Consider the following 13574-nt stretch of genomic DNA (forward strand, 5'->3'; position numbering starts at 1 on the left):
TCCTCTATTGGCTTTCAAGATAGTGTGGCACCTCCTGCCTTTTTTTTTTTTTTTTTTTTTTTTTATTATTATTATTATTATCACATTGACCAAGCTTGGTTGAGCTGAATTTTCAGTGCGACGGTTCAGGGAAGTTGGAGAGGAAAGGTTGGAAGGAGTTAATCACTTTTTACAAGTTCCTAGAGAATGTAATCTTAGGTATAATATAAAATGGCCATTAAATATAGAGATGTTATTTTCTAGACTAGTAAATAGTTATGTGGCCAAACAGCGGATTGGCTTTACTTTCACTGTTATTAGATGTGACCTTGATTTTGAGAAGCAGTCAAGTAGACTGGAGTGTTAAGATGTTTGTTTACTCCTTTTTTGTCAAGGTATTTAGGTGTGTAGGTTACTCATAGTTGTCTTACAAATCTGGCTCCTAAGCACTTCTGAGAAAAATTAAATCGATGCTTATATTTAAAGACAGTATTTAAGACATTGTAGATATTTAAGAAATAAGCATAATTTTAGTTTATCCACTTTAGTCTGTGGCATTGTGGCAGGTTTGCTTCAACTGAGGAGTGATCCTGGGAAACGTGCAGTGTGAATTAAAGGTTGTGATGTAAATTTAAGGCTTAAGAGTAGTGGAAGTGGGCAGTGAGAATCCCCCAAATGAATTGACACTCATTTGTCAGTGTCACAGCATCAATGACCTTCTGTAAAGGAGTATTTGGGCTTTATAGAAAACAAACCAAAATGCAAATGAAGGAACAGTTGAATCTCTGAGGTTGCAGATCTGATTGCAGTTTCTCAAAATGTGGATTTGTTGATACATATTAATGATACAACTACTAATACTAAATGATGATTGAAGGCATTTACATTAACTCACCCCTCAAATTAGACTGCAGTTCATGATTTCAGAGTTCCTTTCATTTGGTGTAAAACACTGTGCATTTGTAGAGCTTCCTATAAATTTTAAGCAATATTAATAATAGAACAGCCTAATAAAGTTGAAGTGTTCTTTTATAGTTCTGTTTTTTTTTGATCTTTAATCTACCAATTAAAGGATAAACAGGGAGATTTGTAGGAAGATTTAACTGACAGACTTTTGTTTTCTCATTCTTTATGCATTTTTACTCTAATGGTAAAATAAATCTCAACACATTACTGAGCTCTACTTAGTAAAAAGTACTTGAAAATGCATGTGAAATAACTGCTAGAGTTGATGACATTCCAGTTGTTCTTTGTCTTTAAGATGCCAAAAGTAGACTGTATTTTAGAAGACTTGCTCTGTTCATCATTAGAAGACAACTTGCTTTCCAGATACTTTCTTTATTCTTCTTCTCCCATCTTGTGCTTGTCACTCTTCATAAAACACTTTGATGTCTTTGAGCTCAGTGCTTGGATTCTGTCTCTTTCAATTATCTCAGTCCACCCAGTAGGCTTCACTTTCAACTAATCTTAAGGTGTCACTTCCCTGGCATAGCGTGCAGGTATCCTGTTACATTCCAGCTCTTTCATTATTCTTCACCTGACCAAACCATAGAACAACTGCTTTGTCACTTAATTTTATGTCTGTAGAGGAGCATCCTCATACAGAAACCTGTACAGTTTTCTTTCCAAACCTCATTCTGTTCGCTACATGTAGTTCTACCATTTGTTTTCAAAATATATATATCTGTTTGCAATGCAGCCTTTTCCACCTGCAGAAACCATGTTAGCTTGAATATTTATTTTCCAATTTTAGTGTGTTTTTTCTCCTTCCGTGATTTATATTTTCTTCAGAATTCCTTAATACATTCACACAGCTATACGTTCATGCACCAAAATCATGAACTCCCCTTCTAATTTTCTCATATTGATATTCTTTGGAATATCAACAGGTGTATTTTTTTTTCTAACTCCTCCAAAGTGGAGGAGTTAGAAAAATTCAGAATTCAAACAGCCACTGAAATGCAACAATGCTGCTCCTGACATTACTAATAAGTATTTACATGTACATACTGAGATTAATTCTTTTCATACTGTATTAATTCTTTTTAAATCATTGGTGTTACACAAAAATACAATAAAAATACAAATTGAAAAATTAGTTTGGTGTGAAAGTATAAATGGATTCACTCAGTGGAATGTAAATATAAGTGGTTCACTTAGTGGCACATCAGATAATTGCAAGAGAAGTTATCTGTGAGGTCTAACACTAACTTTATTTAGAAAACAGGGGTTTTTTTGTTTTTTTTTTTTTTATAGAAAATATCAGTTTCATTATATGATGGGTAAACTATTTTTACTGTAGGGTATTTATTTTTTTTACATGACTTGTTAACTACCATTCTGATTTTTTTTATTATTTTTTTTTTGGTGGGTCCACTGCTGTATCCACTTGCACCTTACTACTTATGTTCCTGAAAAGATGTTTTAGTGTAACCATTCTCAGGACTACCAAGTGTCAATGAAGGTGTAGAAGGAGCAGGAAGGCTTTAACATAAGGCAAAGTCAATATGGAGGAGTCAACACACAGTGCTGGTAGAAAATAAGTTATTGCAGCAGTGCACCTAAGGGTTCTCAGTATGTCAGTCTATTTTCTGGAGACTGGGGGCAAAAAGAACAGGCATGTAGCATGACTGAGCCCTGAACTGTCAAATTTAGATGCTGTTTTCTTTGACACTTGTATCAGTCAAGAGCAAGATGCTTCAGCAAAGATCCTAAATATAAGCTACTGAGATGGATAGTTGTCTGTAGCAAAAAGCTATACTCTCTACTTGAAAGGTGTTTTTCTTCAGACAGCTATTGACTGTGTTGCTGTATGGGCTGGATGGCCAAGATTTGGCTCTCAGCCATAGTTTTTGGCACTAAATTTTGTAAAAACAGAACTGCATGGATTCTTACCGTTACTGAACTCCTTTGAGCATGATGGCTGGAGTGCTTCCCAGTATATATTATTATTTTTTTTATTAATTATTTTCTAATTCTCATTTGCATAAGGAATAATTAAAATATATTATGCTCTAAAAATACTAAAAGAAGAGATTGCGAAGGTAAGCAGTCCAAATCTATGAAATGCCAGAGGTCAGGTTCCTTCCTAAGTCCTCATTTGTTTCCTTTGTGGAAACAGAGTTCTGAATTATCAGAACTCTTTTTCCTCTATGGTTCTATCTCACTGATTTAAATGTATCCTTTCACCAGCATAAACATAGGACTGCATACTCTTTTAATGCTGTTTATATTATTGCATACAGCCTGGTTTGCAATATGTTACTGTAGTACAACATACTGCTACAGTTTATGTACTCGGTATATAACTAGTTGTATAATATAAGCACAGCTTGCATTCATGAGCTATTCAGGCTTGGTTTCAATGGGAAATTTCTTTTAAAGAACGTTGAGCAAAATGTAATTGCAACATCTGTATAAAATAAACTTTTACAAAATTTATTCTTAGCAGAAATTGTAAATAATTATCCTGCTGTTCCCCACACTGAAAAGTGTATTTGTGCAAAATACAAATACAGCCCAAATTGGTTGAAAAATAATTGTCAACAACATCCATAAATTCAGATTATGGAATGATTAGGAACAGACAAAATTAAAAAAAGCCTGAGTACTCAGAACTCCAAAAATAGATGACTGGGATGTTCATAGTCTTCGGAAATAAAACTATTTTTTAAATTATTTTTGTAGACATATGTTTTAGACAAATAATGCAAGAATTTTTGAGAATTTAAACTATTTGCATCTTTACAGAAAGATAAGGAAGATCAGTGGCTAGAGAAAAAAGTACAGGGTAGTAAAGACCACATCATCTTAGAGCATCTTCAGTGGACCATGGGTTATGAAGTACAAATTACAGCTGCCAACAGACTGGGTTTTTCTGAACCAACATTGTACGAATTCAGCATGCCACCAAAGCCCAACATTATTACAGGTAAGTTGATCTTAGAGTGTTTTCTCTCTGAATTGCTTGCTTGCTACTGATAGTACTTTAATGTGGGTAGTTGAACAGTCTCTTAAGGTAACTGAAGTCTTCCTTAACTGACAAAGCTTGAGACAACATGCTGTGTTATCAGCAAAGATTTGACTAAAAACTCTTTAATGGGACCCTCCTTTCCTACTTTGATCTTACTAATGTAAGAGCAAATTTACAAATTACTAATTTGTAAGCACAGAACAAATGCTGAATCTTCCACAGAGACAATGACAGTTGTCACTGAAATACAATATTTAAGATGCATTTTTAATACATTGCCTTTTACTGCGTATTTGTCTGTTGTAAGGCAATTTGTTAGAATTCTAGATTTCAGTACAAGTCAAATATCGCTACATGTGCTTCAAGGTACACATAAAATAAGGGTATTTATTTTAATGTCTGACTAGGTTAAGACTTCAAATAGGCTTATTTAGATACTGTCTTTTTGATTCACTATAACACAGTGATGACACAACCATCTCACAGGCCTATTCACAAGCTTTGAAATATGTAGAAATGTTGTTTATGTTTTTAAGTGTGTAAATAAGAAGGTTTGGATTTTTTAAAAGGAAAACTTCATAGGAGTTAAGAGTGGAGCGTGTTTCAGTAACTAATTTATCAAGTTTTAGTGCTTCCTAAAGCAAAGTTATATTTTGGTGCAACAATGTAAAATTATTTAATTCAGAATAAACATAAATCGTGATGGTAATTTCTGATATCTTATGAATAATTTATTTTTTTAAAAAGCATATTATATGGTGAAGAGATCTTATCTGACTGATGAATTGATTGCCATAGAGAGAGTTGGTTTGCATCTTGATTGAGATTTGGAGCCTCTATAAGCCCTGCGTACTTGCTTTTAAACAGATAGTGATTTGAGATTGCCATCATTCAGAATTAAAGTTTCGCTCCATGGTCAACAGGAAAAAGGAACGGAAATTTAGGGACAATGATTATCTCAATAAAATGATAATATTTATCAAGTAGAAAAATAAATTAAAACTTACTTAGGTAAAGACTTACAGAAAGTATAAACCATTTTTTTAGTTTTTTGAATGTCCAAAGCCTGCTTGTTTTGCAACACAGCTTAACTTTAACCTTTTAAAACTACTCAAATTATTCCATATTATTACCACAGCTGATATAACAGAGAAACATGATATGCCTGCATAAATAAAAACATAAATGGTCCCTAGACGTTGAAGTAAAAAGTAGCTTAGTTAATATAGTCGCAGAAGAGAGAATGTTTTTCTCTGAACATAGCTTTATGGGAATTATGGGGCTTTTTCCTTTTGGTACTCTCCCATAACTTCTAACTAGTTGTAAGGAGAAGTCTGTTACACTACTTAACATCAAGTCTTCTCTATACGAATCATTATTGTAATTATGATTGTGGAACTAATTAGTTTCCTTGACAACTGTTTTTGCAAAGCCTATAAAGGGTGTGAAATTCCCATCATAAGAACATTCTGTAGGCAATTTTTAAAAGTATGTCAAAAGAGACTTAAAATCAGTGGAACATTAATGTTCACATTCATGAGTCAGTATGGTTATCTTGTTATGAAATAGCATATTATTAATATTATTAATATGACATTATTACAAAAGTATAAATATAATTTTAAAAACATGATAATGTGTATAAAATGCTCAACTTTAAGCAGGTCAGTTCTTACTGATCAGTCAGCTCAGCTGATGCCCTATTTATATGCTTTGAGGCTTGGGTATTTGCAGCTAAGTCAAAGAAGGAAGAATGCAATTAGGTACAATTCTGAATGAAATGCATCACCTATTCTGTGCCCTCTTAGCTGCTTGTGATCACTGAGATTCCTTTCCTAATTATTCATGTAACGATTAGAAGAGTTTCTAAGACTCGTAAAGGTTTTCGTTTGTTTATGCCCAGATCTATGTCACTTTAGCTGAACTGAGTGTTTCCGTCTTGTTCTTAATGTCATTCAAAACTAAGATATCTGTAGGTCCTATGTACCTAATCTCATGGGTATTACCTACCTCCAAAGAATTTGGGGATCTTCCGAGTATCATGATGGTTAGCTATACTTAACATAATACTACATTGCAAATGTGTGCAAGCATAATCAGAGAGCTGGAGAGAGACAAAGGCAAGGATGCATTTGTTGTCCTTCAAGGGGTTCTTTACCAGGGAAATGGGAGTAATCACAAGAAGTGAGACTTTGGTTCTGATTCCTGCAGAAGGAGTCTTTATTCTTCCAAGAGCTAATGGATATGTCAGAAGAGTAATCCCTGAGGGCAGAGACTGGAAGCTAAAACTCTGCTTCTGTGAACACACAGCTCCTGTGGGCACAGAACCCACATCTTCTATTTATTAGGAAGTGCAAGTGAGTACCAGCTCCTGGCTAGCAGTCAAATTTTATAATAAAACAACATGATAATCTTCCATTACCATTCTTAGGTCTAGCAAGATGCCTCAGCCTGCTGATCAGCATCAGTTAGGTGTATAAATGAGATAGACATTCCTTTTAATTTTCACATGGTTGGCCTCAGCAGCCTCCAACTAGATGTACTTGGTTTTGTAATTTCTGTTCCTAAGCCTTTAACACAGTCTTCATTCACTGAATCATTCACATCTGTAATTAGTTCCTCAGAATTTGTAATCATTTTAATAAGAGTTTCCCAGTTTTCTGAAGGGTTTACCAATGGAATATTGCACTATGTTTGAGAAATACTCAGCAGATCGAGTTGTTAAAACATTTTTCCTTGACTGTATTTACAAATCCTTTTATTTTATGTATTACTGTATATTTTATCTATGTATATATAATTTTACTTCCTACTTTTTTTTGAGTTACTGTTTGCAGTCAGCAATTCTGTCTTTCCATTTGACTATTCACTTAGGTGTATAACCATGTATTTAAGAATCATGCTTTGAAGAAAGAGCAGCATAGTCTTAAATGTAACATTTTACATATTCCAGTATCTCACTGGATATGTTAGTTACCAGTACTTGTGGGTAGGCACAAATCTAATATCAGTATGCTTGCCTGTGAGTAAGTCTTTATCATTTTTTAAGTACTGATTTGTGATATTTTAGAAAATTTCATTTTAGCTTTTCTGTAGTATTGAGTTTCTTCTAATTTTGTGGGTAATAAAGGTATTCTCAAAGGAGCTATGTGCCTTAGCTCTTAGCTGTTTATTAGTCTTAGGACAGCATAGACTAACCTCTGCAGCTTAACAAACTCTCTGACTAAGTGTCACAGGGAACAAATGAACTCTATCAGCTCACAGGGGTGACACTACAGCCTGTTTGTATGGGTCTACACGTACTTAATCTCTCAGCAGTGCAGAGATATATATCCTCTCTTCTGGTACTGCGCAGCTGATACAAAATGTCCAAATCATAGCTACCATTCTGAAATATTACTATTGCAACCTAAAACCACATCTATAGTCCTATCTTAAACAAAGATGCAACGAAAGATGTTAAAAGAGGATATTTTGTGCAAGTGTTAGACAAATCTCTGCTGTTAATTTCTGAAAACTTATGCAGGTGTAGTCTTTCAAAAGTCTTTTATCCAGTCATTGCTGTTTCTCTGGAAGTCCAGTATACAGTATATATTGAAAATGGCTGCAAGTTGTTTTTTGTCATATTTTTTATTCTTCATTATAAAGCATTTGGGGACAGCAAGAAGTCCTTACAATTTTATTTTATTTGTGTGTGTGTTTATATTGTTGTTTTTGCTGTTTGTTTATTTGTGTTTTTTTAGTGGTGGTTTCTTTTTTTTTTTTTTTTTTTTGTGAATTGTTTGTGTGTGTGTGTGTATTTTCATTTTGGTTTGGGGATTTTTGTGTTATTTTATTTTATTTTTAATATTGCATGACTTATTGAAATATTTCTTATTAAGTAACCTAGAAAAGTTTGAATCCCTTTTTAACCCCATGACCTTTTCTGTTACAGTACTGAGCATATTGTTTGCTTTTTTTCAGTGCATTTCTGTCACTGATGCTTAAAACCATACAGTCATAGGTGAGGAGCAACAGTCTAACACATAGTATTTTCTCTCACTATGACTTGTAGCAAAGATGACACTCCATGCCAAACATGGTTTTTATCAGTAGTTTTTATAAAAACACAGCTTTAGGATTTTTAAATGGTGTCATATTGAATGAAAAATGAAAATAGTTTATACCGGTACTATACATGCTTTTATATACACACATATATATATATGTGTGTGTGTGTGTGTATATGTATGTTTTATAAGGTATTACATATGTAAAATTGGGCTCCTGTACTCTACAGCCAGTTTTTTATTAGAATATAAACTAGGGTAATGAACATTTTACTCGAGAGACTGAGAATTACTAGGTACAGGAAAAAGCCAGTCTTCTCCTTATGTTCAGATGTTGCCTCCTGTGTTTCAGTTAGTGCTCATTTCACATTGTCCTTCACTGAGGAGAGCCTTGATCCATCTTCTTTACACCCTCCCTTCAGGTGTCTGTACACACTGAGACCCTGAGCCTTCTGTTCTCCAGGCTGAACAGTCCCAACTCCCTCAGCTTTTCCTCACAGGAGAGATGCTCCAGTCCCTTAATCCTCTTAAAGGCTATTTTGATGGACTCTCTACAGTAACTCCATACCTCTCTTGTGGAGAGCTGAGAACTGGACCCGGCATTCCAGGTATAGCCTTAGCACCAGTGCTGAGCAGAAGGAAAGGATCACCTCTTTCAACCTGCTGTCAACACTCCTAACGCAACCCAGGACACCATTAGCCTGCTTTGTTGAAAGAGCACATTGCTGATGCATGCTCACCTTGATGTCCTTGATGTCACCCCAAGTCCTTTTCTGCAAAGCTGCTTTCCATTTGGGAGGCCCCCAGCATATGGGTGCATGGGGTTTTTCTTCCCCAGTTGCAGGATTATGCATTTCCCTTTGTTGTTTTAAGGTTCCTGTCAGCCCATTTCTCCAGCCTGTTGAGAGACCTCTGGATGGCAGCACAACCTACTAATGCATCAGCCCCTCCTCCCTGTTCTGCCTCATTTGCAAACTTGCTGAGGGAATGCTCTGCCCCATCATCCGGATGGTTAATGATGATGAATAGGATTGGGCCCAATATTGGCCCCTAGTGTCCACCACTACTTACTGGCCTCCAACTAGACTTTTTGCCACCACTCAGGCCTCTTGGCCTGGCTGGTTTTGATCCGCCTCACTTTCTCCTGATCCAATCTTTATTAGCTTTTCTGTGAGGATCTTATTGGAAACAGTCAAAATCTTTACTGAAGTGTAGGTAGGCAGTATATACTGCTCACCCATCATCTACCAAGCCAGTCATTTCATCATAGGAAGTTAATAAGTTAGTGAAGGATGATTTCCTCTTGGTGAATCCATGCTGAGTACTCCTGATGACTTTCCTGTCCTTCATTTGCCTGAATGGTTCCAAGGATTAGTTGCCCTGTCATCTTACCAGTGATCAAAGTGACACTGAACAGCCTGTAGAACCCCAGGCCCTCCCTTTTGTTCTTTTTGGAGATAGGAGTGACATTTGCTTTCCTCCAGTCCTCAGACACCTCTCCCAGTCTCCATGATCATTTAAAGATTATCAAGAATGTCTTCACGGTGACATTTGTGAGCACCCTCAGCACTAGTGGGTGTATCCCATGAAGGTCCATGGCTTTGTGTGTTTCCAGTTTGTTCAAGTATTCTTTAGCTTGATCCTTTCTCCTTAGATTCTTAATATGGGTCCTGATTTCTGAAGGTGATGATGTCCCTGCTATGTTTACCTTCTAGTTTTCTGTTCATAGCCCTGCTTATCATATCACCAAGACAGATTTTTTTCTTCCTCGCTTTCACTTCAGTAGCAACAACAGCATTCTTCAGGCCAGGTTGGATTTTCAGTTATTTGTGGCATTTTTTGCCTCAGTACACAGTCAGTAACCCATGTGCTTTTGCGAATATAAATTGACTGTCTGGGTTTTTAACTCTAATCAGCAATTCTGTAGTTAATGAACAAGGAAAAGGCTGCAGATATACCCTTTTGAGTAATTTACAAAGTTAGTAGTGATCATACTTGAAGGGAAGCCCTGATGATGTGTTATTTAAGAACATAACTACATTCTGAGGCAGTAAGCTAAGGAGTAGTATCTGGTACTTTTTCTTAATTCTAGGAAAAGATAAATTGCATCAGTACAAATTAAAATAGGAGGACTGGGGACATTTATAGTTATTTTTCTTCTGTAGTCTCTTTCCATTTAACTAAGCTAGAAAGGCTGCCTACTTGAGCCAGGACTAGAAGCCATTACTTGAGGCTTTTAAGATACCTGTTTAAATCTCCAGGAAAAGGCTGTAGAATTACAATATGTATTGATTCTTTAAGAAAAACATCGTGGCTTGATTTTCAGCTAATGACTTGTGACCACGGTGCCTGCGTATGTATATGTGTGTGCAGTATCTGCACAAACATCCATCAGTTTTTGTGTGTGTCTTCTGATAGCTTTTGAATGCAGTTGACAACTTTAGTAAACTTCACCAGAGAATAGAGGCTTCAAAAATAACATACTCCTGTAAGATTTTTTTTAATTTGGAAGCTGACGATAGAAGCCAAATTGTTTGAACCTCAGTAGGATAAATGCTGTATTAGAAATGTACATACTTTTAACAATCAGTCAGAGTTATTTGGGAAAGAACAATAGTAACTTTCTGACTGTTGATCCTCACAGTACCTGGGATAGCAGGAATTAACTTAAACCAAAAAGAAATACTAAAACACATGATTTTAAAGATCTTTGCAAAGAAAAAAAATCTATTCCGAGGATCGGTAATTTTAAGACCACAGTGGATATCTCTTTATACAGTTTTCATTGTATAAAGGCAGTTAAGGTTTATATATCTACATTTAACTTGGTTCCGTTCTTCTGTGACAAGCTTTTCCTCCAATACAGGTGATCACTTGTACGTTTGTTGAAGGATTGTAGACCTAGTAGTTCCTCTAGATCAGCTGCCAAGTGTTCACTTATTTTTACAACTCTACACTTCAATCTCTTAGTAGTGATTTCCAGATCTAAATCTCTAAATCAAGAAACTGTAATTGTTTGATTGATGCTATAGCCTAGATGAGTTTTTCTCTTAAAATAGTAATACTTTTTTTGTGAACAATATCACTTTTTTCATAATATAATTGATGTTACTAATATTGGTTAATTGACTGATTGATTTATAGAATAATTCTGTAAACAGGCTGGGATAACCTTAACTTGAGAATGAATTCTTTGAGAAATAGGTCTTCAATAATCTTTGGATTTTCCATCTTGTTAAAATACACTAAAATTCTTTATTTGTGCGTGTTTAAATTTATATGTATTTTTAATAAACGTAGAAATCCAAAACCTTGTTCTTTCAAATACAATACATCAAGTACGTAGTTTTTGTATCTGGTTTTGTGTAATAGCCAAAACTGAAAGATCCTGTACTTTGCCTGTCAAGACTCTACAGCTTTGACTAGTTAGCTTTTTAGTCAAATCTAAAAGGAAGAACAAAATACAGTAGTGTCGCTGTTCCGCTCAAGTGGGCAGCCGAGCTCCACCACAGCCGCTATCTCACTCCCCCTCCTCAAAGAGGAATGGGGAGAAAATATGTGAAAAGGGCTCAAGGATTGAGATAAGGACGAGAAAATCACGCAATAATTATTGTAACGGGCAAAACAGACTCGGCATAAGGAGATAGTAAGATTTATTGCCTATTACTAACAAGCGAGAGAAGTGAGAAAACAAAGGAAAAAGCAAACCAAAAGCACCTTCCCCCCCCATCCACCCTCTTCCACCTCCTCCCCCCGAGCGGCGCAGGGGAACGGGGGAATGGGGGTTATGGTCAGTCTACAGCACTTCTTCTCTGCCGCTCCTTCTCGGTCACTCTCGTCCCCTGTGCTGTGGGGTCCCACCCACGGGATGCAGTCCTTGATGAACTGATCCGGCGTGGGCTTCCCACAGGCAGCAGCTCTTCCAGAACTGCTCCAGATATGGGTCCGTACCACGGGGTCCATCCCTCAGGAGAAAACTGCTCCAACCTGGCTCCCCCACGGGCAGCAGCTCCTGCCAGGTCACCTGCTCCTGCGTGGGCTCCTCTCCACGGGCTACAGGTCAGGCCCGGAATCTGCTCCAGCAGGGGTCTTCCACAGGCGGCAGCCTCCGTCGGTGCAGGGCCACCGGCTCCACCATGGTCTCCTCCACGGGCTGCAGCGTGGAACCCTGCTCCACCGTGGTACTCCATGGGCTGCAGGGGGACATCCTGCTTCACCATGGTCCTCACCACAGGCCGCAGGGGACTTCTGCTCCGGCGCCTGGAGCACCTCTCCCCCTCCCTCTACACTGACCTTGGCATGTGCAGGGCTGTTCTCTCACTCCCTTGACTCTCCCAGCTGCTGTGTGGCGCAGCGTTTTTTCCCTGTCTTAAATATGCTCTCACAGAGGCGCAAAACAACATCACTTATTGGCTCGGATCTGGAAAACAATGGGGCCCTTCCCAAACATGGGGCAGCTTCTAGATCTTTCTCACAGAAACCACCCCTATGGCTCCCTGCTACCAAAACCTTGCCACGTAAACCCACTACAAGTAGTCAAAAAAGAAAGCTTTGAGGATGTTAGTCTCCACAGCTCTGATCATACTCCCAAGGTAAGGAAAAGCTGCAACATTACCTTTGTGAGGTTATCCGTGTGATTTTCTCCTAGGCTGAAGGGTACTGTCATTCCACAATCAAAAACAAAGACTTTTGTCAGACTGTTGTTCAGATCATAATTCTGAGTAACACAAAGTTGTCAGCATGTATTGCTGTGTTGAAAGGAGAAAGTTTATTTACTACCTAAAGTTATATAGAGAGCAGAGAGTAGAAATTCAGTGTCTTTGAGATCTTATGTTTTGAGAATAGTAGTTGTTGGTAAGAATCACAATCAATCAGAGAAAATGATATCCAAAAGCACAGAAAGATGGTAGCCCCCACAAAGCACATTTGCTTTTGGTTTGCAAACCAGTACTAAAATTTGCTGAGTAAAAGCCATTTTTCATCAACTCCATCATTGTAAGTGACATGAAATGTTCTTGCTGTAGGCTAAAAACAGTGGTTTGCTCTATTCCCTGAAAAGACTGTAACATCTTTTTAATATGAAAAGGGTTAGAAATCTCTATTAAATTTACAGAGCTTACTTGATATGACTCAGTGCTAGGTAACACTTAACAAGTATGGCACTCTTATTCATCATATGATATTTCTTATAAGTAACTGCTAGCATTATAATAATAAATTATATAATAACAAATAGGATGTTCGTTAAAAGTTTAGATCATTAGATATGTTAATATGATAAGAGTTATGAAAACAGCTGTTGAAAGTTTACTGTATCAAAGATTTTCTTGCTATACATGTTCTTAATAAAAATATCTGGTTTTGAATTTTGAACAGCTTGAACATAATAATTTCTTCGAAAAATATGCATCACTAAAAATACCAAGTAAACGTTTGTGAGAATTGGGTAAAGTCCAAACGCTCTTTGCTTCCTTATATTGTTTGTTGTTTTTTTTTTCTACTTCATAATTGGTTACACTCAGATTTGTATTTGTGAAATAGGAACATTTACATTATATGTGCATAATGCATTG

General features: G+C 36.7%; 1 protein-coding gene across 3 annotated transcripts in view; it reads left to right on the forward strand.

Annotated features, from left to right (window-relative positions):
• NCAM2 (neural cell adhesion molecule 2) overlaps positions 1 to 13574 on the forward strand; it is a 283943-nt gene that overhangs the window by 242525 nt on the left and 27844 nt on the right. For 2 of the 3 annotated variants that reach the window (XM_082784603.1, XM_082784601.1), the window contains exon 15: positions 3730 to 3910. In XM_082784603.1, coding sequence (XP_082640729.1) covers positions 3730 to 3910 — 181 coding nt within the window. Of the gene's footprint in view, positions 1 to 3729; positions 3911 to 8423; positions 8693 to 13574 lie in introns of those variants that run through there. The other variant, XM_082784602.1, reaches the window with a different exon arrangement.

The sequence above is a fragment of the Aythya marila genome, assembly GCF_965140915.1.
Source record: "Aythya marila genome assembly, chromosome: 1".
In the NCBI taxonomy this organism is placed as follows: Eukaryota; Metazoa; Chordata; class Aves; order Anseriformes; family Anatidae; genus Aythya; species Aythya marila.